The 22,882-nt window shown below is 39.2% G+C and overlaps 1 protein-coding gene across 10 annotated transcripts in view; it reads right to left on the bottom strand.

Moving 5' to 3' along the window:
- The window catches only part of kif21b (kinesin family member 21B), a 77,128-nt gene extending 59,863 nt beyond the window's left edge, over positions 1-17,265 (bottom strand). For all 10 annotated transcript variants that reach the window (XM_057361639.1, XM_057361640.1, XM_057361642.1 and 7 more), the window contains exon 1: positions 16,907-17,265. In XM_057361639.1, coding sequence (XP_057217622.1) covers positions 16,907-16,947 — 41 coding nt within the window. In that variant the 5' untranslated portion in view covers positions 16,948-17,265. The remainder of the gene's footprint in view (positions 1-16,906) is intronic.
- Positions 17,266-22,882: the final 5,617 nt, after the last annotated feature.

Here is a 22,882-nt window from a genome sequence, read left to right as displayed (position 1 = left end):
CATTAATTCCTGGCTCGGTCACTGAAATGAGAACAGGGACTGAGATCAGAGCAGTATTTCAGTCTGAAGGCATTATCACCGCTCAAACAGGGCCATGAATTCTCCATGAAGGTACACAACAAAACAACATCTGCAGGGGAGAATAAACATGAAGCATTGACTACACTTAATCAATTCTGTCAACTTTCAACATAAAAAGAGATTATAATCTTACAGACAATCATTTTACAGTTAGTATTACTTATATACATCCTATGAATACAATAGTGAGATTACAAACTTTCAACAAACAAATTTATAAAAGTTTTAAGAAAAACTGCTATTTAAAGGAAACTCTGCCGAAAAATGAGAATTCTGTCATGAATTACTCACCCTCAAGCCGTTCGTCAACCCTATAACCCTATATTCCAACCCCATTCAACTATATTCCTGACGTCCATGTTAGTTTCCACCGCGCGTTCACATTGCATCCGGGGTCAACACCTCACGACGCATGCTTGTCAGCACCATGCCAGACGCTCTCGTGAACGCGCGTTAGAAACTAAGTCAGGAAATTGTGAATATAGTCGGTATTTTTTTTTTTTTAAATAGTATTTTATTAGGATTTTAACATTTTACAAAAAAGTTAAAAAAAAAAGACACATTAAAAAAAAAATATATATATATATATATATACACACAAATCAATGAATGACAATATAATAGTAGTAATAATAAAATAAAAAAGGGAACTAAGAACAACCAAGGGCGTATGTACAGTTCCAATAGTCGGTACTTTTGTTTGTTTGCGCACAAAACGTATCCTCGTTGTTGTTGTTTTTTTGCTTAATCTGTTTATTAAATTTTTATAACAATGAAAGGATACAGATACAGGAGAACAGAAACATTATTCCCCCCACACTACCCCAATCCCCCCCAAGATAATACGATCAAATAAAATAAGTAAATAAAATAATAATAACAGATAAAGATTATATATATATATAGAAAAGGGCAAAAAGAAGAAAAAATATATATACACATAAAAAATCAAATCAAAACCCTCAATACGTAATTATTGTCTAATCAAAGTTTAGTACGTACTTGCATCAACAAACGAGACAATACATGTATACCTACAGTGCATACTTGTGCTCTATATTTTGATCAAAATCAAGTCACGATCATAATGACAACTTAATGATCAGATTGACCGACAACAGAAGAATTCACATATTCAGAAATATAACTAATAAAAGGGTCTCAGGTTCCAGAAATCCTCGTCGCTTTTTATAATTAAAGCTGAACTACTGGAGTGACATGGACTATTTCAACGATGTCTTTACTCACTTTCAGCGCTTTGACGTTTGGTTACGTTGCAGTCTATGGAGGAGTCAGAAAGCTGGTCCTAAAATTGACGAACGACTTAAGGGTGAGTAATTCATGACAGAATTCTCCTTTTTTTGGCGGATTTCCCCTTTAATACCATGTGTGCTTTGCAACAATTCAAAACTTTACGAAGCACTATAGAAATATATTTGAATTGAACTGAAACTTCCCTGTTGACCATATTTGGACTCCCTGTTGGGTGGTATCCTTGATATGACATCTGACTTCAGTTGATGGTTAAATATCCGGAGAACATTACTATGAGTATGACCCCTGTCAACTCCCAGGACCTGAAAGAGGCATGTTTCATGTGCCGTGTACCCTCAAAGACCTCATAGTTAGAAAGGGAACATGCGCGTGTGTTACCGGTGTGTGTTTGTGTAGGTGTGCGTGACCTCCCAGTGGACCTGTGGGCCTCTTTTTGAAGGTTCAGACCTCCAGATGTCACATCTCCTTCATGCAGTCCAGCCAACTCAAACATCTCATCCTGCACAAATCTGCTTCTACCAAACACCTCCTCTCAATCTGAACAACAAACTTCAGATCCTCAATCTATAATCCAACCAATGACCTCTAAATGACCTCTACATCCTCTGCTACTTTACTCCATCACATACACATACACACACACACACACACACACACACACACACACACACACACACACACACACACACACACACACTTCTAAAACTAATTTGGAGGTTAGTAAATGGTTTTGGATGAGTGTTCCCCTGTCAGAGTTGTGCAGTTGTCCTGCAGACACAGGCAGATGACGCAAATGTGTTTCAGAGATTAGGATTAGCTTGTTCTGTCGTGCACATGCACATAAACACACACACACACACACACGACACACCTGGTGATGAACATGAACAGCTGCTGCCAAAAGCCCGTTTCTCCATTAAAGAGAAATGTCTTAATGCCTTTGTTCTGAACACAGAGAAAGATATTTGGAAGAATGCTTGTAACCAGACAGATTTTGCCCCCAATTGACTCCCATAGTAGGAAAAATTACAATATCTTTTTTTGTTCTCTTGAACACAAAAGAAGATATTTTGAAGAATGCAGGACAGCAAACAGTTCTGGGGCACTTTTGACTACATTGTATGTTTTCCAACTATGGGTGTCAATGGGGGGCAAAATCTGTCTGGTTACAAGCATTCTTCCAAATATCTTTTTCTGTGTTTATCAGAACAAAGAAATGCATCCAGATTTGGCACAACTCGGAGGTGAATAAACGAGGACAGAATTTGCAGTTTTTGGGTGAAGTATCCCTTTAAATGCCAGAAAACACAGCGAACACGCTACTTTAATGAGGTCATCCCATAGACTTCTGCATTATTTGTATTAAGCCATCAATAATTATTATCTTTTCTTTCACTAACCTTACATCTACCAGAAAAACACTTGAAAAACATTTTGACAAGATTTAATAAAGAACAAAAAACATTTATTTTACTTTTCACGTCAGAGGAGATCTGGCCCTCCCGGCTGAGCCTGGTTTCTCCCGAGGTTTTTTTTTCTCCATTATTCATCATTGGAGTTTGGGTTCCTCGCCACAGCAGTGCAGTGTTGGCTTGCTCACCGGGAGACTGCATTTATTTATTCATTTATTTATTAGATATTATTTATTATAATGATCTTGCTTGGTCTATAAACACCATGCACTGTGCTGTGTTTTACCTTTCTGTGTTTTTCTTATTTGCTCCTGTAAAGCTGCTTTGGAACAATGCACATTGTGAAAAGCGCTATATAAATAAAATTGAATTGAATTGAATTGAATTTTCATTATTCATTTTTACCTTCTGCCCTGGCAGTAATTTTGACATCAAGCGAAATAAAAATCCACACATTCTGACAAATATGCCCTTTTTGTAACTTGGACAAAATAGTAAAATAGTTGGAAAAAAAGTACTTTGGCATTTAAAATAAGCAGCAGAACGTATATCTCACATTGTGCAGGAAAATGTAAACACTTTGGCGTGGGTGGGTGTGCGAAACAGAGATAAAAAGAATGACAAAGCGTGTTTGTATGATTTTCTTAGCCCTCTGAAAGAAGAGCAGGATGTCTGGAGGTTCACCTTTAAACAAACACCAGAGCATTCATGGCCTTAGGTAATCACACTTCTGAATTTAACCAAACGGAAAAATTCACACTGCTCCCACTCTCTACTAAAGACGCTGTTTGTATGTGTCGTCTTACGAAGCGGTACAACAGAGAAATACAATTTAACTGCAGGAAACAGTCCACGTGCTTTAGGATCACATCATGACATTCTAATGCTTTTATGAACTACATAAGCAGTTTTGAGGGCACGTGAATCTGTCAAGTGAACCAAAATGTCACACCTATATTCATGCTATCCTTCTACATCCTTTTATATGGCCGTATCATCTAAAAATGAATTATGTCATTTCAAACCTGTATGACTTTCTTTCAACTGCAGAACACAAAAGAAGATATTTTAAAGGAGGTTGGTAACCAAACCACATTGATCCCCACAGACTTCCATTGAATGGACACAAAACAACTGAGAAATTTCTCAAAACACAAGAGTCATAAACAGGTCTTAAGCAACATGAGTGTGACTAAATGATGAGAGAATTACTGAATAACTGAGAAATGTCTCTGCAAAGACTTCGTGAAGTCAATTCTGAGAAATATAAAGTTAGAAGCTATTCACATCAAAGGGCATCAGATAAAAATTTGTTTCACAGACGAATCTCTGAGCGACTGCTTGTAAACACTGTTGTAATCTTTCTCCAAGTGGGCTGAAAAAAGACCCCCAGACAGGTGAAAAATAGAAAACAGAGGGCTGTTCCGTCACCACACATCCTGTCTTCTGTGTTTTGACTGCCACTTTGGTGCCTCTCCAAAGAACAAAGGCAACATGCGATTGTAAAACGTGGCTCCAGGAAGCCAAAGGTCATGTGCAAACCTGCCACACCAGAAATGACACCACATTGATAATGGTCTCTGAAGTGACAGAATGACAGGACTGTTGTTGACTTCATTAAGGCAAGTTTCATGGGACAGTAAACACGATACTGTCCTGATGAAAACGGGTCTATTCATCGCCACAGTAACCAGATACTTGGAGCATTAAATGCTGGGAAAATGTACCGCAAGAGAGTGACAATGACTCGAACAGGTTTCGGTTTGAGAGTTGCTTTGGACCGCGACCACAATGAGTTTCCACAATAATGATGGGCCGATAAGAGAGGTTTGGAATGGTCGGCTAAAAGAACCATCAAATACAATCTGAATAGAAAGTATGTAGAGATGCTGCTGAGCACCCAAAACACTGAGATTTGTAACATTAACTTTCCATTATGTTTTAAGGGCTGGTCAGGATTTTATTTAGGGGCTAATCGAAATGTTCAATTACAATAAGAGCAGTAAGATTATTGGCCATCAGAGTCTTAAGAACGGCGCAATATTTTCAAAATGATTCTCTAAGTGGTCATTGAGCGTTAATGTTTCCCTCTGCGTGCAGACCATTTCCCAATGTGTGTAACCCTTTATTGATCTCTTTGACTTCTACAGAATAATGCATTGCTCTCAATACTGTCATCATGAACAAAGAGAGACAGAGAGACACACTCAAAGAAAGCAAATGAGAGAGACATGGCTGGTTTTCATTCAAATTCTACGGCGTTTTGGCATTTTGCCGCCCCTGATTTCGTGAGTGTCTGTTCAACGAAACTTGACCCGGTAACACACTTTCGACATTTTGCACAATCTGTCTGAATCTACATCGTGTCCACCTTTGTATGAAGACACCAGGTGAACTGTGTTCATAGCCAAGCGTGCTAGCATCTGCCATCACAGACGCCATATGAACCTCCTGTAGGAGCAGAGGAGCGGACGTCAACAGACCATCATATGGTGAGATGGGGAGCTTCTGGCTGGCTTGGCAGAAAGTTGAGGGAGGGGCCACAGCAGGTATATTGGCCCACTTTATTTATTAAATCGCATGCTGAGAAACACAGGTGTGAAAATGAACAAGCATGGCTCTTTTCATCGGTCCCACGAATAGGCTTGCCAGGCATATAGTTGCCAGAATACTCCTGCCGAGTATCAAGACTCAAGGGTAATCATATCTATAGAAGCTTTATGGTGATGCAATGCAGTTTAGCTTCTCGAGCACACATCACGTCTCGGAATAACGGCGGTCAGCCCGCAGACCAGTCTGAGATTGTAATTGAAAAGCTTGAGGTATGTGCTGCTACCTGAATGCTCTCTCGCTCGCTCGCTCTCTCTCTCTCAAGTCACTTTGTTAGATTGCAATGATCTCCATAACTCAACATCTGACTAGTCCCTGTGGACAGCAGTCACTCCCTTTCGCTGAAGCAAATGCACACGTATGCAAATCCGACACATTTGAAAATACATGCATGGAAACCCAGAACATGTCTCCAAAAACAGTCCGTGTTAACTCTTATATAACGAAAAGCATGTGCAAAAGCTGTTACTAAACATAGCAAGCTCTGTACCATCCACATGGGCACCCATAGACTGTAAAAGATAGATAACATGTCCCCCATGAACTTCCACTGCAATAAGACCAAAATGTCCAAGATGGCCGCTGACATATTGCACCGATGACATCATTTGGACCCAGAGTTCGCGCAGAAGTGAGTGTGAGGTAGATCCGCTGTATCAAGGTCCTGCCCATATTCACCAATGACTCGTAAATGAAGAAATCATGTTACCACGCCCCTTTCATAACATCTTATAACTAAATCTTTACAGAAAAACAAAGACTTGGGGTGGGTTGCACCAACAAAGGTTAAAGTAAACAGAGTTTAGAGCTAATCTAGGGTTTGTTGATCCTAGTTTTATTTTAATCCAAATTTACTCTTCTTGGATGTTGGCCTTTCTCGTTTAATTACAGATGTTGTGCTTGTATGTATTGGATAAGAAAGCAGGGCATCTTGAACTTGACGCTTCACAGCTGACCACCCTATCAAACCGCCGTGCCCTCACTCGTGCTTAGGCGTTTTATTTATTTCAATATTTATTTACAATAAACACATCACTGAAGCATGACATGACGCTTATGTGTCGTTTCTGATCTTTTTCCTACACACTTTATTATAGATATGCGCTTTTTATTATTTAAACCTCCCAGTAGCAAGTTTAAAGTTAATCCCTAACTGAGAGATAAATCGGAGTTTAAAATAATGGAGCAACATAATTAAAGTTAATCTAGATTTACTGTAAAATTTAAACATGGATCAAATGATATCTTAAATATAAACCTGATTATTTTTAAACAAGGTTTACAGTTTAGTGCAACAGAATTATTAAATAAACATTGATATAATATAGATTTAAGCCTAATCCTTGTTGGTGCAACCCCACCCTTGAACATACTTCACCGTGATGAGAACAAACTAAAATGACAGAAACCATCTTTGGCAAAAATATATTTGAAGTGCAATGGGATTTATTTATTTAGCATGATTCCTATTTATTTACATGGAGTGGGTGGGGTTTATGACCTATACACGGTTTCATTTTGCACGCGCCTGACCCGAAGTTGACTTCCGGTCTGTGTTAGGTTATAACTTAATTTATTTTATGAATTTCATTTATATTATTTTTTGATGGTATATTATTTGCATTAAGTAAGGGATAATGAACAGGCAGCCAGTTGATATCGCAGAAATAAACCCCAACAGTGTGATCAGCTTGTATAACACTGTAGTATCTTATTTCGCGATAACAGCCGGCTGCTTGTACATTAGCCCGCTTATTACACGGCTACTTGCCACATGAGAAAAAAAACGGACATGAAATGTGGATTTGAAATATTTTATTAGCTAATTTTTACCGAATGCAGACCTTCCGTGAGGAAAAGCAGTTTACTTTCGGTTTTAAGGTAAGAAACTATGTTCAAATGTTGACGAACAGGCAATTTGGTTTAATCATTTGTAAATATAATGTCATATATGTTATTAAAAGACATATTTATATTTAATTTGTAAAAAAAACCTGTCAAAATGATTTGCTGCATCCGGGTTACCGTGTGTTATTAGTTTTAAAGCGTGTTATTAGTTTTTTATTAGAGGTTGTTATCTGGGAATAACGAACCAGCATATGTCGCGACTGGCCAATCAGAATCAAGCATTCCAACGAGCCGTGTAATAAATTAAAATTAAAACTACTCCACAGTAATTGATTCTTTGCAGAGGTCTCCCAGAAGTTACGTTTGGGCCACATAATGTTTGTTTATGAAACCGTCTGCGTCTATAAATGTTGTTAAGCTAGCATGTTGCTAAACTGTGACTAGGAAACTGTACAAATTAAAACAATACATGGCACATACAAATGTTATGTAGTAAATTTGCCCAAAAAAATCCAAATCTAAATCTTGTCAATCTCGCTACTGACAAGACACGAAGTTAACCATTCCTTGTCTACCTATGATACTTTAACATACTGTTGATGTAGGCGGCTTACTACATTTTAAAACTAATGGACTTCGCCAGCACTATGCAAATTAAGCATCTGATAACTTTTTTTCGGACTCTCTCTAAACTCTCTACAACAAGCCCAATTAACGCTTCACTGAGGATAAGAGCTCTCATCTGGCCTACACCTCCCAGAGGGCCATTCAGTGATCCGCGAGACCTCCAGGACGGGATTACCCCCATTACAGAGATCTGAGGAGAACTGTCTAGGCCAGTAGTTCTCAAACTGGGAGCCGTGGCCCCTGGGGGGGCCCCGAGGTGGATCCAGGGGGACCACAGATTTTGTGGCATTTTATGAAATATAGAAATTGTTCATCCAGATTTTATGCAATCAAACATCAGAAAAATAAGACCATCAGACAAAAGATGTTATACAATGTTATACAATGTTTATACAACATTGTTATACAACATTGTTATACAATGTTTCAGCATTGTATAACAGAATATGTTTTTGTTTAAATAAAAATGTTAAATTTAAGATTATAAGTCTTTATTTGGGGGGCCGCAAAGTGATGCACTCTACACAAAGGGGGCCTTACAATGAAAAAGTTTGAGAACCACTGGTCTGGGCCAGTGGTTCTCAAACTGTGGGCCGTGGCCCCCTGGGGGGCCTCAAAATGGATCCAGGGGTCTAGCCTGTTCCAAACATTAACACGCATTCACAAAGATGTATTTTGGGGGATTTAAATTGAACATTTCAGTCACATCTGTTGAGTCCCAAAGGCTCAGTTCAGTCTTTTCTCAATCAATGGTTATTTCAGGGTCAGACAGCCCGAAAACTACAGCTGGTGTGTGTGTGACAGAGTTTATTTTATGGTAAAACTAAGTATATCATGTGAAGCAGCAGACGGGTCCTACACATGTAAATTATCTTTAATAAAAGGTCACTTTTAGATAAATGTATGCATCAGTTCATTACCTTGGACCAAGTGTCAACCACAGACCTACAGTTATTAACCTCTGAATAGGTGTGAAACTCATCTGTTCATCCTGGCTGCATGAATGAAACAAACCGAGACCTTCAGTGACCCCGGGGCCCAGCTGTAAGGACCAGACAGAGTCAGATCAGACTTGAGCTTTCCTATGAGATGATCCAGATTTAAACCATGTCATCGCTTCACAAACAGATGTGTGTGACAGACAGCGCAAGTACATCTGGACACACACACACAAAGACTGGCTGTGTTTTCAGTCGAGTTTGTCATCACAGCTTAAGGTGAGACAGAAACACGATCCATGTTCTGTACAAATGGGACACCATAGAGATGAGGACAACACATCCCTTATGACACCATATTCAATTCAGGGGCATATGAAGCTTTCAAAGGCACAATACAACATGTAGAAGACTGCTAATTTAATAATAACTATGTAACATCTATACAAATGTGTATGATGATCAGTTTTTGACACAGTTAATAATTCTACTATGGTAGTCATAGTCAGTGGTGGCCAAGAACTGTTTGGTTACAAGCATTCTTCCAGATATCTTTCTCTGTGTTCTTCACAACAAAGAAATTCATACAGATTCGGAACAACTCGAGGAGTAAATGATGACAGAGTTTTCTTTTTCGGGTGAAGTATCCCATTAAATTCCCTATGCGAGTAGTGGCTGCCCGTGCAAGTCACCTCAACAATGCTAAGATGTTTTGAGTATTTGACCCATGGTGTTAAAAAAAGTTTAATGTGAGACTATAGTAAGTATAAAACTGGGATGTAAGTATATATTGATGCATCGCATATCGCACTACAAAAAACTACAATTTGTATTATTTTGGAAACAGAATATTGAATGAAACCCTAAATGTTGTTAATTCCTTACCAAACCAACAAACATCATGGAAAATTGTTTATGTTTTGAAAATGTACATTTAAGTTTCATTTTTTTAATTTTTACATTTTGTTACTTCTTATGACCCGTTCACATTACAAGCGACAAAGCGACATGATCCCATTCATTTCAATGAAAAGCTGGCGACTTCCAGCGACGCGATCAGTAGCAACCGTTGGTGACCGGATGGGGCGTGCCTAGAGACGAAACAAAGTTGAGAAATGTTTAACTTTATGCAAATGAGTAGTGACTTTTGGGATCGACAGCCAATAGGACTGAAGATGGGAGCTAACATGATTCTTCTCCTCTGAGCTCCTGTAGTGAGCATCACCAGTAGTGGGAACACCCACTAGCGACCTAACCGCCAACTTGCAGTGACAAAGTCGCTTTAATGTGAATGAGGGGTTATTGTATCGTGTATTGTATCGTTACACCCCTGCCAGTGGCACCATGATGCTATGGTGTTGTAGGTGATTACCGGGGTGTTGCTATGTGTTTACAGTGGCATTCTGAGTGTCTGCCTTTACAAGCAAGCACAACTATTAAACAGCAAACCAGATTTTCTACTTTTGCCGAGACCCCAGACCCTCTTTAATCTTCTTACAGCCTAAAGCACCTAATCGCCAGCTGGTACCTAAAATCTCTTGATACAACTTATTAATAAACAACTTAATTGTTTAGCTGGAAGGTGTATGAAGCCTCACAAAGTGCACCAGAACCTGGACGGACTGGGTCTGTTTGATTCTCCTGAGCCTGGCTCCGTTCTGTAAAAAACATCAAATGAGGGATTATAGTGGGACCAGCATACAGGGTCCAAACCTGGAGATCTATTCACTTCTTTGTTCAACAACCCCCCCCCCCCTTCTATTCACAGGAGAACACAGGGACTGTGGAGGGGGCTGGTGGCTGGAGAGGGCTGCAGGGGGTCAGTTTGATTTCAAAGGACCTGGTACAAGCCTGCCCTGAAGGAGGTCCAGGTTCTGGCCAGTCCGGCGGGGAGCCAAGAGAGTCAGACAGAGCGTGAAGGAGGAAAAATAGCGCATGCATGCGTATTTAAATCTCACAAAAGGGAAGCTCTATTGAACTTTCCTGAACCTTTGCTTGAATGTAAATGCTAAGAGCAGAACCGGCTCATGATAGTAAAAGGTTCAATACTACAATATTCAAAAGTTAATTATTCTGCAATTGTGAAGAGATTAAACACGGCAAGAAAGGATGTGCTGGGAATTGCTTGTGCTGTGCTCCCCTGATCCCAATTAAAGACTTGAAGTAAAATTGCTTAAAGCATTGAAAGTACTCACAGACAAGACTTTGCTTTCCATTTACACATTCAAAGCTTTTAAAGATGCTGTGCGTAATCGTTTTGGAGGATCTATTCGGTTGTTAAAGTGGTCATATGGCGCAAATACGTGTTTTTCTGTGTCTTTGGTGTGTTATAAGTTGCCCATGCATGTTTAAGACACATAAAATTGCAAAAAGAAAAGTGTCAGAACCTGTCTACCTGTCAGTAGAATTGCTTTGGAACCTGATGTTCCAAATATGGTAAGAGGCGTTACATTTCCGTCACACGCTTGCAGTATTCCACCAATCTGCGCTACGCACTGGTTAACTGGCCAATCATAGCACACCTCGCTTTTCAGAGCAATGAGCTTACAAACACAAACGGTATGTGGAAAATACAACGTTTTTGAACCTTAAATCGTGTATACACATTGCATCTAAAAAAACGATAATATTCGTTTTAGCCGTGTTATATGACCCCTTTAAGGAATACCTTTTTAAGGTCCAAGCATCTATTCATTTGAAGCGGGGCTACAGCTTACACAGTTGTTTATGAGCACTGTTTACTCATATTGCATATTTAAGCGAAACATGTATTAAATCAAAGTATACACTACAGTCAACAGGCTCACGGAATCTCCGACAACAATATTTGAATAAATTATGAGAAATAAATCGCTGACTGGCCATGTGGCATTTTGTTATTAAGATAAAGGTTAGGATCGCGGTTTTCCGATAGTTTTATAGCTCGCCATGAGCGTATATTAGCATTTTGTGTTGTTTGCCTATAACATCTTATTGAGCGTTTGGACCCAGAAACAGTATATGACCTTCCATATATGGTGGTGCGTGACGTCAGACTTAACAAGCGGATTGACAGAAATGCAATATAATATGCATAACTATGTGTTCAGAGGTGTATAAAGACTTTACATAATAAAGAGTTACGTTTTTATTAGCTTAGAATGAGCTATTTTTATCTATATCCCCTTACATGGAATTCACCATGTTGTTTCTACAGTGGCCCTAAATGGACAAACTGCTCTACAGAGCACATTTCCTAATTACATTATCTCCTTCGGCCAAGAAGACAAAACGTTACGACATCTTATTCCTGTGTCAGCCACCGTAGTGCTTCAAAAGAGAGGGGGGAGTGAGCCGTTGGTTGCAATTCACAACCTCACCACTAGATGCTGCTAAATGTCATACACTGGACCTTAACATGCGTAACTTTGTTAATGCGTTAAGCGTCCAAAAGTCACACTACAGTGCTTAACATAATAGCTTTCCTCTTCTCTTAAACCCAATGGCATTGCCTTGTGTGCAAAACTGTAACATATAGCTCTTTATTGGTGCCTTCAAGTCTCACACACACACACACATACAAAGAAACCTATCACACATTAATAATAATAATAAATGCCTCTCTTTGTACACTTCCACTGAGAGCTAATGTTGATTTTCCTACTCAACCCACTGACACTGAACTACACTTCCTGCTTTTTCTCTTGTCCTCCCTGTTGCCCTTTCTCGCTCTCTCTTCAAGTCTCTTCCCCTTTTCAACAGAAACACAACTGACCTTTTCTTCCAGCCAGAGGACGATGTTTAAGGGAAAAGCATCTAATTCACCCAGAAAGACATTATCAATTGACTCTCTCTGTCTCTCTCTCATTGCACTGAATCAGGATTGGCGGCTCTGGCAGTGGAGTTAAAGGGAAGGCCTGAGGCAAACATAAAAGCCAGTTTCACTAGTCACTGTTGTGTGTTGAGCTGGTTACTGTTACATTCAATCACACGTCTTCCTGCCTGCAAGCAACTGAACCTAATGTCACAGCTAGGTCAGGGGAACACACTTCTGACTCCTACGGTTAACACTTCCTGTGTCGATCGCTCAACATGTTGCATTGAAGTATGCAAAATCTAATGCATAACTACTTCAACCTTTCAATTAATCATTTCCAGTAAACCGTAAAACCTTCTAGTAATAGTGAAATTGCAACTATTCTCTAACAACTATACAGATTAATAAACTGAATTCTGTGAGCTAAATGTGGCACATTTTTTGACATGCAGTAAGATGGAAGCGACAGCTAACCATATTGCAGTTTGGAGCAAACTGTGAGTTTTATTCTCACTGGACCCCACCCACTCTTCGTGCCCCCTAGTGTGGGGAAGACAAGTCTAAATATTTCACCAAAAGGAAGCATACAGACAGACAGACAGAAAAAATTAAGAAAAATGTGCAGCTCATGTGGTTGGGCAGGTAGTCATTCTCTTTGTGAGCACATAAAAACAAAAGCACACATAGATGAGGAGGCTACTCTCTGAAAATCTTGAAAGATGAGCCCCCTCTCATAGAGGAAAATGGTTTAGCCCGTCGTAAACTTCAGTGAGCACTGAATTAATCTGAAGTTTATTGACCATCTGATCTGCAACAGTTGTTAATTGAAGTGCTGTTCAACTAAATAAGCATTATCCAAAACAAACACAGGCCACACATTACATTGCAATGTCCTCGTGCATCGCACTTGAGCAGGTTCTTCAGTAGTGTTTAATGGATAGGTTACTGAACCCGGATCAATCTAACTGAGCATTCACACCAGACCCGACTTGCGCGAATAAATCGCGCTATTCGCGTGTAGTTGGACGCTTGAACATTTTGAGTTTACTCGCTTCATTCGCGCGTGAAATTCACTTCACAACAGACGCGAATTCGCATCATGGGAGGGGCTTCTGCCAGGCGGCTCCAGTCTCGTTGCGAAATTTGCCGGCTTTAGCTACCTTGTAGTCTCAATATGTATATACATTATATAGCTCAAATTGAGTAAAGAGCGTTTTTTTACAATTTACCAGATTGTCCGACCTCCTCACTCACTTTCTTCCAAGCAAGATCCTTTTTATTCCTGTTTCGATAAAAGTAAGATGTAGTATTGTACACCTCCGGGTATCCACATACAGCGATGATGATTTTGTCCTCCATTGTTGTTTCAGATTTCTGCCTCTGCTCACTACATCGTAATCACGTCTCTACTAGAGCAAGCTCCTGATTGGTTAACGCGCCGCAAATTTTTTGCCAAAGTTCAGATTTTTCAACTTGCGCATTTCGCGCGAATGACACGTTACGCGCATCAAACTCCCAAAACGCTCAATTTGCGCCGCGTCATTCGTGTAAATCGTGCCGCAGGATGTCTAATCGCGTCTTTGCATTGACTTAACATGTAAATCACTCGGGCTTAATGCTTCATTCGCGTCTGGTGGGAACGCAGCATAAGTAAAAAACACTATTCGATCAGGCCACCAGAGCAACCCAAGGATCTTAAAAGACCCAAAACATGTTACCCTGCTGTCTTAAAAGGGTGGAAGCTATTCCCATAAATGAGGCAATTATCAGTCTGTTTCCCAGAAACCGCAACAGTTCACATTAGCCCCCAACAAACCCCTGCATTCTCAGCTGGACCCATGAGGAAAGATAAAGTCATGTCAATAGGAAGCAGACTGGACACATAAACATGTCATGTAGTTCTCAAACTGTCAGCCACACGGATAAATACACATATATATGGCATGCATTATTCTCAAGTTTGCTTCAAAGCAAAAGGACAATATCTCTAAAAAACAGAGACCCCTCCATTAAACTATGGATGACAGTCTTGTATCAGTCAAGAAAATCATGAGAAAAACTCTTTTGGGTCTATTTCAACACTTCTGGAGAACATCTCGCATTTCAACAACATCAGGGTGGAGACGAGAAAAGCTGGCCGGCAGATGACACACACACATATACAAGATGCAAATTCCCTCCATAGAGGGATAAACACTCAATCTCTCAACCAAAGATTTTAAAGGTGGTTAAGAGCAAATGAAGTAGACGAAGGGTCAACTCATGAAATCAAGCTGAGCTACTTCATACTTCCTACTTAAACGTTTGGGAGAACATTTGGTCTCATGTTTTCATTGCACGGCAATGACGGCATGAATGCTTCGTCTTTCAATAATGAGGAAGTAGTCATTTCAAAAAGGAAATTAACGTGTGACATATTGTAGCAACAGCACATCACAAAGTTGCAAAATTGTAAATACTCAAACTCCTGATTTCCTGAAGTAAAAACACAAATGTTAATCTGTTGATCTGGAAATAAATTGCCTGCCTTGTTTCATTAGTCGACATCAATGATGTGTCTAAAATCTACAATCTGATTGGTTGATTTCCTTCATTTCTCAAAAGGATGGATGTCATTTTCTGAGGATTTCCCTGCTTCCTAATTTTGATTTTATGGCGCTGAAAATCTGTTCCCCTGCATGAGGTCTGCATATTTTTCATTTGTCAATAGCCTGTTGCATCTTCTTAATGATCTGAATAGAACTGCAATACAACACACGCAACTAGATTTGCATTTCCAGGAGGAAATGAGTGCTTGCGAGGTAGAAAGAAGAATGCTTTAGCGTTGTAAGTTTAGGTTTCAGGTTTTCATCCAAAGTCAAAAGAAATGCAGAATCAAACCACAGTTTTTAGACTATCCTTGGCAAAGAACTGTTAAATTATTGAATTTTATCCTCTTAAAATTTCTTCTCAGAACGTTCTCTGTTTGTCGACATGGAATGACACCATTACCAGGAAAATCATAACTAGAAACACAAACTAGCGACCACCCGTACTTGTCAAACCTACGCAAGTCACTGACAGGGTAAATAGGGCATTAGGATGGTTTATACCAAGAATAAGGATCAAAACAAATCCAAAAGGTTCAACACCTCAACCAACAAGTTATGCTTTAGCAAGACTAAATAAGACCACTAAACAAAATTTGTTTGAGGCACATCAGCGCTTCATTGCAAACACTGTAACTAGATCTACAACTCTGCTGCAGATGATGTATGGCTTGAAATAACAGCCCGCCTTTGTGATGCTCAGCCGAACACGTGGGTCCACTTCATTCATTGATGTAATGGCCCCCCTCCCTTCTGCAGGTGTGACCCAGAGTCAGCAGACACCACAGTAAGAGCACACTCACTATACAATCTGTGCATTAAAAATCAACAGCACGCACCTGGAGCCAGACTTTCCAATATCAGAAAACACAAGAGAGGCATTTTAACCTTTTCATGCATAGCAGCAGGTCCATTTAGGGATTCAAAACACCACTCGTATTGTATTATATTATTGGTGAAATAATACACAGAAACACTTCATTTCTTTCGCCAAAGTGCTGTAGTTTCCCCAGCAGTGAAACGTAACGAGGATGCCAGACAAAGCTGAGACCACCGCCTTGAGTCTGATGCTGCGGCCGATGCTCACTGCCCCTGCTGACACGCGCTTCAGCTTCACGAGCTCAAGGCAAGTAAATGATGCCATTAACGTGATTGCCAATCCTAATGGTTATTGCGGACGAACTGCGTTATTCCGCCTCCACCAAATATTGATCCCTACCGATATTAATCCCTGATCAACGAGGCATTAACAAAGGACATTAAAAGGAGCGCGAGCGTCGTTGTCACTGATATTCCCGCATCATCTCGTGTCCTTCAGCAGTTATGCAAAACTCATAATGCAAATAAATAAATGCACTCTGATAAACACAAGACAACCTAAACGACAAGTGCAGCTGACCTGGTGCGCAGTTGCGCGTTTTAAATCACACATTTGACGCACGCGCCGGATGTATCGTTTTTAAACACTTCACCAGGATATATGCACACATATATTTTATCAATGCCGAGCGATGTTTCCGCGTCTCCCCTGGCTTACCTTGCGCAGCACACACCCATCGCAAAGCCACCGTGTGTCCTACAAACTCTTTGTCGTGCAATTACAAAAAAATGCGTGACATTTACACAAACCGCTTTGCAAATACCCCTTGCATTACATGAAGTGTGTAGCAAACAATAGGAAATGATGGTCTGCGTGTCGGCAGATAATAAAATTCTGTCAGTCAGGCTTACCTTACAGAGACCTTGACACAGCAATCGTTTTGTGTCGCCATGCTGTTTCACCTTGCTCTTCTGGAAGAAAAGCGATGCTTCAAAGTTCTCGCAAAGTTCGCGCGCGAGCTGAAAAGATCGTTGCGCGTTAAAACAAGCACAGCCGCTCCGGTCCGTCAATCAGCGCTGCGCAGCCAGACATCCCCGCTCACCTCTGTAATACTACTGGAAGCATGACAGCAAAACGCTGATGGCATTAAACACGACAAACATTGACATATTGTCTTCTTTCGCCTCGCTCCGAGCCTGTATCGTGTCATATGTGTGTGTCGCGCACAAGCGTACATCCGAAACCACACACAACGCACTGAGCTTCCTCGCACGCCGAATGTGCTGCGCTTACACAGAGGGGAGTGGGCGTGCCTTGACGTGATGATTGGCGCGCGTTCTGACCACACATACCTGCCGTTCCCGCCCATAGATGGGATTAATTGACCAGTTAGAGTCGAGCGGCGGCTAAACCTTTAAAACCACACGGAATGGTCACGGATTAAATGCCATTTCAGTCGACACATCTGAAAGGAAGCGTTCGGGAGTCAGTTTGAATGAATCAGTTTCGTTTCGCTGAAAAACGATTTATTCAGGTGTTGCGAGCGGTCCTTTTTGTAGTTAAATAAGTTTTGTTTAATGCATATGTTATCACTATGTTTTAGATGTAACTGACAGGATACACTGTGTTAAAAACAACACATTTTGTGTTCAGTTAAGGACAACACATTAATGTATTGTGTCATCTCTGTGTTATTTCTTGGGACAACACGTTTTTTACGTTAAATAAATAACACAAAACAATGTGTTAAAATTAACACATCCATTTTAAGTGTGTATGGGTTACGATATCATTTAAAAGCATCTTGTTTTTAGATTGATAATGAAAATGTAACATAAAAAGAGCTAGAAAGATGGATAAAGAAATGTTAAATTCTATTTTACGCAACAAACCTATTCCGATGCATGTTGTTTTGGTGATTTTACGAACGCTTTGCGAATTGGTTCGAATGAATCATTACAAAGAGCCGACTCACAAGAACAACTCGACCAGTCTTTACATCTGAAACGCATTTACGGCTGCTACCAGAGAATGTTTTACTGTTGGAAAAAGGTTCAAAGGGCAGGATTTACAACACGTCCTTAGTCAATGGGCATGCAAGAGCAAAAAACAGAATGCGGTACTATATTCCTTACATAGTCCTGTAATGACACAAGAACATTTTCACAGCTTAGGCTACTGTTTTAAAAGTGGAACTGTAAACACAATCACAAAACATAGATGACTGTTAAAGCAAAAGCATTAATTTTATAGACTAGCATTATGAAAGAATTGTGTGCCATCTTTCTCAAAGAGAAACCAAATGCAAGTGCCTCCAATAGGCTAGCCTTTAACTAAAAGGAGTTCAGTGAAGGAGCTGTCATGGGAGTACATTGAGCAGTCTGATGGGGGGACTGCACTTTGTTCAAAACGCTGCTAAATAATTTCACATGAACGCCAGATTCCCATGAGGATTAGCTTTCCTGAAGGATCGGTTACAGTACAAACAACACTCAGAATATGAAGAAGTTGTGTCATTTCAATAAAAGCATATTGCATAATGCAGGGCAAGCACTCACAATACAAAGTACATAAGAAACATCACAAGAAACATTATCTAAGCATTATTTTCATAAATAAACATACATTGGATCAGGTCATTCACAACAAGCACAAATGCTGGTTAGGAATGTTTGAGAATGTGTTTTCAAAACCTTTCAGGGATTATTTTATAATGTAAGCATTAATCAGGCCGTGCATATGAACCTACCGTGCTTTGAGGTTGAAAACATCACATGCTTTTTAGGGACACAGGATTGTTGTGCAAATCTTGATCTCACAAGATGATATGTTTGAAAATCCTCTCCTGTAACCCTTAGTTCAGTCTTTTAGTGATTGCAACCTTTAATTTGGGCATAATGAGTCAGTTCATAACTGCATTTATATTAAAACAAAAATGTTTAAATCACTGTCATGCACAAAACGATTACAATTATGTGAGTGAAATTTAAAGCATTTTAATTGTGTTTGAGAACCGAGCCAACAGACCTCCAGCGATGTGACGCAGAACGTGATATCATTTTTCATATTTCTTTGATGTTTCCATAATCCCCTTTGCACAGTTTGCTATATTTAGCTTTGAGGTCATAAGCTGATTCAATTTCTCACCGTATAAAATTGAACTACGCAGGCTGTTTTTGCTAACTCATATTTGTCTGTAGGTTAACACGGGATTACACTATCACTAACTCATTTTCATGTTTTAATAGATGTTCTTGCCATGTCTTGCTGGTTTGTTGTTGCTTTTAATGATGATGTTCCTTGTGTGATGTGTTTACATTAAATCCTGGCACACTTCACTGTAATGGTCGCCCCACACCACAGTCTGAATCACCAGACAAAAGCTTCCATACAAAAACCGGCACGGTTGACTGTGTGGGGGGGGGCAGATTAGCCACAGTTCATGTCTGTTTCTATTCTGTGAATACAGCAACCACAAATTTGGATAGAGAGAGAGAAGGAACGGCCAGGCACTCATCCGACAGATCTGACTTCATCTAGGTCAGTCTACTGTATGTGCCAGCCCTTGGGCAACACGCATATCCACATGCACGCTGACATACAGCCTCATCCGTCCCCAAATTACATTCACACCCCCAGCAACATCGCCATCTGTGTGGAAAAGGGTTTGCCAACGCACCCAGGTTAGGACTTCAGGCTGCTTTGCTTGCTTGATGTGGTGTAGCGTGAAAATGTCATAACCCGCTGACTGTGTACATTTCTGCTGTAATTGGAGTGTAAATTGTTTGTATTTAACAAAGTCGAACAATCTGTTTTATTGTTCTTTTTTTATCTAAACCGTTGCATGGTTTCATGTGCCAAAGGTCACTGCAACGTGTACGATTTATATTTGGCGAATGTTTCCAATTAGCTCTGTTTTTATTAGCTGGCTTTGCTAATCAGTTGCTTGTTCTGTGAAACAAATGGCGTCTGGTTTTCATAAAGGAGGTAAATAATTAGCCCACCCCGTCCGATGTTGACAAAGATGGTGCAATTTGATGGAGGAAGTCAACGGCCTGAGCGGTCTGGTGGTCAAAAGAGTTGCCTCGTCGGGGTCCTCCATTCTGTGTCGCGTGCTGCGACACCCCACCTCCCTCCGGCCACGCTCGCGAATTTCACGCTGGGCCTGGTTTGGGCCGGGGCGGCGGGGTTGAGCGTAGCCTCTGGGACTGACACAGTTATTGATAATGTAGTGCCAAATGACAGACAGAAAGACCTGATGTGTAGAAGTTGACATTGAGGTCACGCTGGAGCAGAAGAGGAGGGATTGCTTTGTCTCGAATGGTGAAAAGAGCAGACGAGTCTAAATTGGACCACTTGGACACATGGGTGCACAACAAGATAAATCAACCATACGAGCAATAGAAATAAATGGAAAATTGTTTTGTGCATGTTGTATAATTGTGTATATGATTATACAGTATATCATTTGAAAATAGTTGTGCACATGATATACCATATAAATATTTAAAAATAATTGTGTATTTAATATATAGTAAATGCATAATTGAAAAGAATAGTGTTATTATATAAAGTATATCATTTTTAAATAATTGTGTATATGATACACTGTAAAAACTGTAATTTTCCGGCAGCTGAGGTGCCAGTAAAATACCGTAAAATAAACAGTTTTGTTATTTTACATCAATCTTGTAAATTTGTATTTACATTTTTTACCATATTTCAAAAATACGTGAAAAATCTGTAAGATAAAACAGTAACATTTTGTAAAATTTCAGATTTTTACAGTATAAATAATTTTAAAATAACTGTGTAGCCTATTTGATATATAGTATATAAATATTTGATATATAAATATTGATATATATATATATATATACAGTATATATATATATATATATATAAATAATTGTGTATACAACATACAGTATATACATACAGTGTTAATATATATATATATATATATATATATATACTGTATATATATATATATAAGAGAGAGAGAGAGAGAGAGAGAATTGTGTATATGACAGCTTATACAATATTAAACTGTCTATATGATATACAGCATATAAATGTTTAAAAAATAAGTATGTATATGATACATCGTATAAATAATTAAGTATATTACATACAGTATATACAATAATTGTATATAATAATTGTGTATATGGTGTACAGTGTCTCAATATTTAAAAAATAATTAGGTATTAATAGGTATTGTGTAAATATAAAAAACAATGATGTGATATACAGTATATAAATAGTTTTCTATATTTGTGTATATGGTATACAGTATATATGCAAAGGCCTTGGAATTACCCACATCTTTTGTTTATGTTTTGCATGGATGTGCTATTTTTTCTCATATCATTCAGCTGTCTTTCCACCCAACACAAAATTCTATAAACTCAAACAAATATTTTATATTCAGAATGTAATAAGTTGAAATATGAATGTGATTCAAAACTCTGTCACCCTGTCTGGGTTTATTTTCCAATGACTGTCTGACTACACTGTACATTATTCCTCACCTATTATACTACCTGTACATGATCAACACTAAATTCCATGTCCCTAATACATTGTCACACCATTTACGTCTTAAAAGTGTCATATATGATATAGAGTTATGCATCCATTATCAAGGAAAGGCCTATTGATCAACCAGCATGTGCATTAGATACACACCAGTTTATTTTTAAGAGTATTTTTTGTCTTGTTAACATGGATACACTTTTATAATGGAGTGAGAGAAGAGCCTGTGTCCTAACAACAAAAAGAGCTTTTCTTGTGCCCGACATTCACCTGAGGCGCAAGACATCATGGGACAAGCATGAGACTGTTTCAATAAGAGCCTATTATGTCTGCTCATACACACCTGACTCTAACAAATAAAGATTTTAAAATAGACATCAGGAGCCTTGGATCTCCATCAAGGACGCAATGAAAAGGTTTTAAGGACCCTAAAGCAAGCAGGGTCAAATCATTACAGAAAACTCATTGTTTTAAGTGCAACGCTCATGGACACCAGCTGTTGGATGAAAAGACAGCACTTTAGAATAAGGAGATGAGCACTACCTTCAGATTAATCATTTTTCATTATACATTACATTTTCTTGCTTTGTTGTCTAATTTAAGTAATAATATATTATTGGACAATCATCTTTAGGAAAAAATATTTAATATTAGATAACTGTCTGGACATCAATCATTTTGCTTTAAAGCTGTCTGCTGTGTTACTAGATAGCTGTACGATAAAAGAGCTCAAAAAGACAATAAATTATGTGACTTACAAATTACCACATTCATATATCATTTGGTTTAGCATCATGAAGGAAATCTTCAAAGTAGGAGTAGGATATAATGTGCTTCCAAATGTCCCAAAGGAAACTCACATCACCATGCAGAAAAATCTATCACAAAGCCGTCACTTCTCATTACTGAGATGAAAATAGTAGTGATGTTGTGTTTTTCAGTGTGATTCATCACTGCCTTCACTACTCTGACACTCAACAGCAACATAAAATAAAAGAAGTGATGTGTCTGTGTGCTATCGGAAGCGGCAGATGGCGCGTTGTGTCCATCACTTGACGCGCGTCTGGCTGCTATTCATGACAAATCCAGAGGGATGAGTGAATTGGGCAGATGAGGGCTACATTGATTTCCTCTGACCCCAGGGGGGCACTGTATTGTGCTATTGTCCCAGCACCTTCGATTCATATATTTTAATCATGAATTATTGCGCAATTATGCAGCAGAGGGACAGGTGATTGTCATGATGACATTATTCCCTCCTAAATGTCAACGTTATTTGTTCTTGTTTTAGAAATGCTTTGCCAACCATTGTTCACGGTGACAGCGGGATTATTTAATACCTTGCACAT

Source organism: Triplophysa rosa, linkage group LG20 (assembly GCF_024868665.1).
Source record: "Triplophysa rosa linkage group LG20, Trosa_1v2, whole genome shotgun sequence".
Classification (NCBI taxonomy): Eukaryota; Metazoa; Chordata; class Actinopteri; order Cypriniformes; family Nemacheilidae; genus Triplophysa; species Triplophysa rosa.
This window is presented reverse-complemented; position numbering and strand designations above follow the sequence as displayed.